This window comes from Hibiscus syriacus, unplaced genomic scaffold (genome assembly GCF_006381635.1).
Source record: "Hibiscus syriacus cultivar Baekdansim isolate YM2019G1 unplaced genomic scaffold, ASM638163v2 tig00110270_pilon, whole genome shotgun sequence".
Taxonomy (NCBI): Eukaryota; Viridiplantae; Streptophyta; class Magnoliopsida; order Malvales; family Malvaceae; genus Hibiscus; species Hibiscus syriacus.
The window spans coordinates 40,001-43,722 of NW_024062656.1; the positions used below are offsets into that span (position 1 = coordinate 40,001).

General features: G+C 38.6%; 1 protein-coding gene across 1 annotated transcript in view; it reads left to right on the forward strand.

Moving 5' to 3' along the window:
* The window catches only part of LOC120115626 (wall-associated receptor kinase-like 22), an 8,393-nt gene extending 5,010 nt beyond the window's left edge, over window positions 1–3,383 (forward strand). Inside the window, exon 3 of the mRNA XM_039136274.1 lies at window positions 2,194–3,383. Coding sequence (XP_038992205.1) covers window positions 2,194–3,383 — 1,190 coding nt within the window. The remainder of the gene's footprint in view (window positions 1–2,193) is intronic.
* The last annotated feature ends 339 nt before the right edge of the window (window positions 3,384–3,722 follow it).

Consider the following 3,722-nt stretch of genomic DNA (forward strand, 5'->3'; position numbering starts at 1 on the left):
CAGACCGTGTCTGTTCTCACGTCTAGTTGAGGAAGCCCCTTAAGCATCGACTTTTTCACCATCATACTTAGCTTGGAATAGCTAACGTGACCTAACCGCATGTGCCATAGATCTGATGTCTCATTTTTCCTTGTCCTGTCCACATATGCGGACTCTGCTGACATCACGTAAATTGATTCCAAACGTCGTCCCTCCATTGTTGGTGTTTCTGTGATTTTGACGTCACGATAAACCTTCACGTCTTGGGGACCAAATAAGACATAATGGCCTGATGATGTTAGTTGAGCCACAGATAGCAAATTTTTCTTCATTCCTGGGACATGGTAAACATCTTGGAGTTGCACCTGGTTAGTATTATATCGAGGAGTAACTATTGTCTTACCGATGTGAGTTATCGGTAACCTTGAGTTGTCAGCTGTCACCACAACACGACCTCCATTATACTCAGACAGGTTTTGCAACTTCTGTTTGTCACCCGTCATATGATTTGAGCAGCCAGAATCTACGATCCAATCATTCTTGTAGTCAATCCGTTCTGGTGTTGTTACCGTGAGAGCTAATTCTTCTTCCTCCGTAGCAAATAACGCTTCAGCATCCCAACCATCTTCACTATTCTCCTTCGAACAAGAAGTAGCAGTATTACTTTCAACAGGCTTTTTCTTGGTCCAACAGTCTTTTTCCATGTGGCCCATCTTCCCACAATTGTAACACTTGCCATCGAACTTTCTACTATTACCGCGATTCTTGGAAGCTCCCCCTGAATGAGGGCCTCCCTTTCCTTGGTAATTTTTCACCTTGTCACCATCCTTTTTAGATCCATTGCCAGTATACCGCTGAAAAGTGCCTCTGCTTTTGCTGGTGTAGAGCGCTTCCTCTTCACCCTTCAACGAGACTCCTCCCATTTGCTTGGCCATGGCTTCTTGACCTGCAAGCAAATTTTCGAACTCAACAAGCGATGGTTGTGTCGGCCATCCCTGTACAGCAGCAACAAACCCTCGATATTCGGGTCTCAAACCATGGACAATTATTCTTTTTATCCTGGCTTCCCCAATAGCAGCTGTCGGATCTAATTCTGAAATTTCACGGCATATCGACTTCACCTTGTGAAAGTATTGGGCAACCGCCATGTCGCGTTGCGCCATTGATAGAAGTTCATTCTCGAGAAGTTGCAATTTTGTATCGTTCCTCTTCGAAAAGAGTGTAACAAAAGTGTCCCATGCTTTCTTTGGTGTTTTAGCATCCCGGATGTGCTCCAACATTTCTTCTTCAATTGTGGTCTTTAAAGCAAACATTGCTTTGCCTGCTTTAATTTTCCACTTTCGCAAGATTCCATTGGCATCTTCTGTCGCCGGTTGTGTAACTTCACCACCACCGACAACCTCCCAAAGGTCTTGACCTTGTAAGTATGACTCCATACATGTTGCCCACGTGTTGTAGTTTTTGTTGTTGAGCTTCTTGATTCCTCCAACTACTTGAAGATCACCCATCTTAACGGCAAGGCTTTGACTACACCGAACAAGCTTGAGTAACAAACGTGCAGAGTACTAAATTACTCTAAACACAAAGAAGCTCCACAAGGTTTGTAATAACCTCGACAATAACTCAAGAAATATTTTCTGATGTGGAAGATCAGTTAAAAACTGCAGCCACAGAGCATACTCAGAATTTCAAGAGATCTTAAAAAACGTGGCTCGGATACCAATTGTTGAATCAAAATAGAGTAAAAACTCTAATTGATCAAAAAAAAAACTCTCTTTAGAATAATCTCACAAAATTGCAAAAGGGAAGAACTCTTAAGAAAGCTTTCAAATGCTTATAATTAAGCTTTGATTGTTGGATGATAAAACTCAAATACAAGTAGGGTATTTATAGGTTACAAGAAACAATCTAAACCACTCATTAAAATAAACACTAAATAATCTAAACCATTGAAATTAAAACATGAGAAAAATACTTAATTTTCACCTAACTAAATTGATGTAAGCAATGATATCAAAACTAAATTGATGTAAGCAATGACATCAAATTAATTTAGGTGTGAACATATAGGCTAATATTGAATTTTCAACATATAGACCATAATTTCACTTAATTTTCTCATCAGATCAAACATTCGATACACGAAAACTATAAACTATCAGTGAATCAGATGATGATATTATTTGATTATCGAAATAATTTTTTTCTTCTCAGGAATGGGCCTAGGCTTGGGATCATTGTGCTTATTCATGGGTGGATGGTGGGTGTACAAATTTCTAAAGAAAAGAAGGAAAATCAGGTTGAAAAAGAAGTTCTTTAAACGCAATGGTGGGTTATTGTTACAACAACAAATGTTTGCAACCGAACATAGTTTAGAGAACACCAGGATATTCACTTCCAAGGAGTTGAACAAAGCCACGGATAATTTCAACAAGAATCGAGTGCTCGGCCAAGGCGGCCAAGGCACCGTCTATAAAGGAATGCTCTCCGATGGAAGAATCGTCGCCGTTAAAAAGTCCACCGAAATGGTTGCGGGGAACGTCCAAGAGTTCATCAATGAAGTCGTCATTCTTTCTCAAATTAACCATAGACATGTGGTTAAGCTATTAGGATGTTGTCTTGAGACTCAAGTTCCATTGCTGGTTTATGAATTCATCCCCAATGGGACAATTTTCCAATACCTACATGACCCAAGTGAGGAATTCATGATGTCGTGGGAGACACGGTTGAGAATCTCCAAAGAAAGTGCCGAAGCCCTATCGTATTTGCACTCGTCGGCCTCCGTCCCGATTTACCATCGAGATATCAAGTCGACGAACATCTTGTTGGATGAAAAATTTAAGGCGAAGGTCTCGGATTTCGGGATATCAAGATTGATTCCCAATGATCAAACTCACTTGACTACGCATGTGCAAGGGACGTTCGGGTACTTAGACCCCAAGTACTTTCAATCGAGTCAATTCACGGAGAAAAGTGATGTCTATAGTTTCGGAGTCGTGCTCGTTGAATTACTAACAGGTGAAAAGCCGGTTTCTTTCGAAAGGGACGAGAATCGTCGAGGTTTAGCCTCGTACTTCATAGATTCGGTGGAAGAGAACCGAGTGTTCGACATCGTGGATGCTCAGGTTATGAACGAAGCGAAACCGGAAGCGATAATGATGCTTGTTAAACTTGCGTACCAGTGCTTGAGCTTGAATAGGAGGATACGACCGACGATGAAAGAAGTTAGCATACAGCTGGAGCAGATTCTTTCGATGCCAAAGGATCCAAATTTCGAGCAACACAACCAGGAAGAGATCGAGTGTTTGAAAATGGATTTACTTAGTAGCTCTCGTGATTCCACTTATTTTTCAATAGGTTCAACTTTCGACTCTGGGAATACTTTTTCCAGAAAAATGGATTAATTTTTCAGATTATTTATCATTTTGTCAGCTATGTTATATTATCCTTCTCCGTTCAGTTTTTCTTCTTAATAGTGTTAAGTGACTATAAATTGTATTTATTAATTAATTAATAATGTATATATTTTAAAGATGCAAAATTAAGATATCTAAGAAAAACAACACTTTAGAATATTTCCATTAAAAATAATTTAAATAAATATTTTTAAAACATTAATATGATAAATTAATGCAAGTCATAATATAATTTTTAAAACATTAACCATAAAATATAAATTTATTCAAATATGAGTAATTTATATATATATATATATATATATATAACGTTGTCAACCATTAATC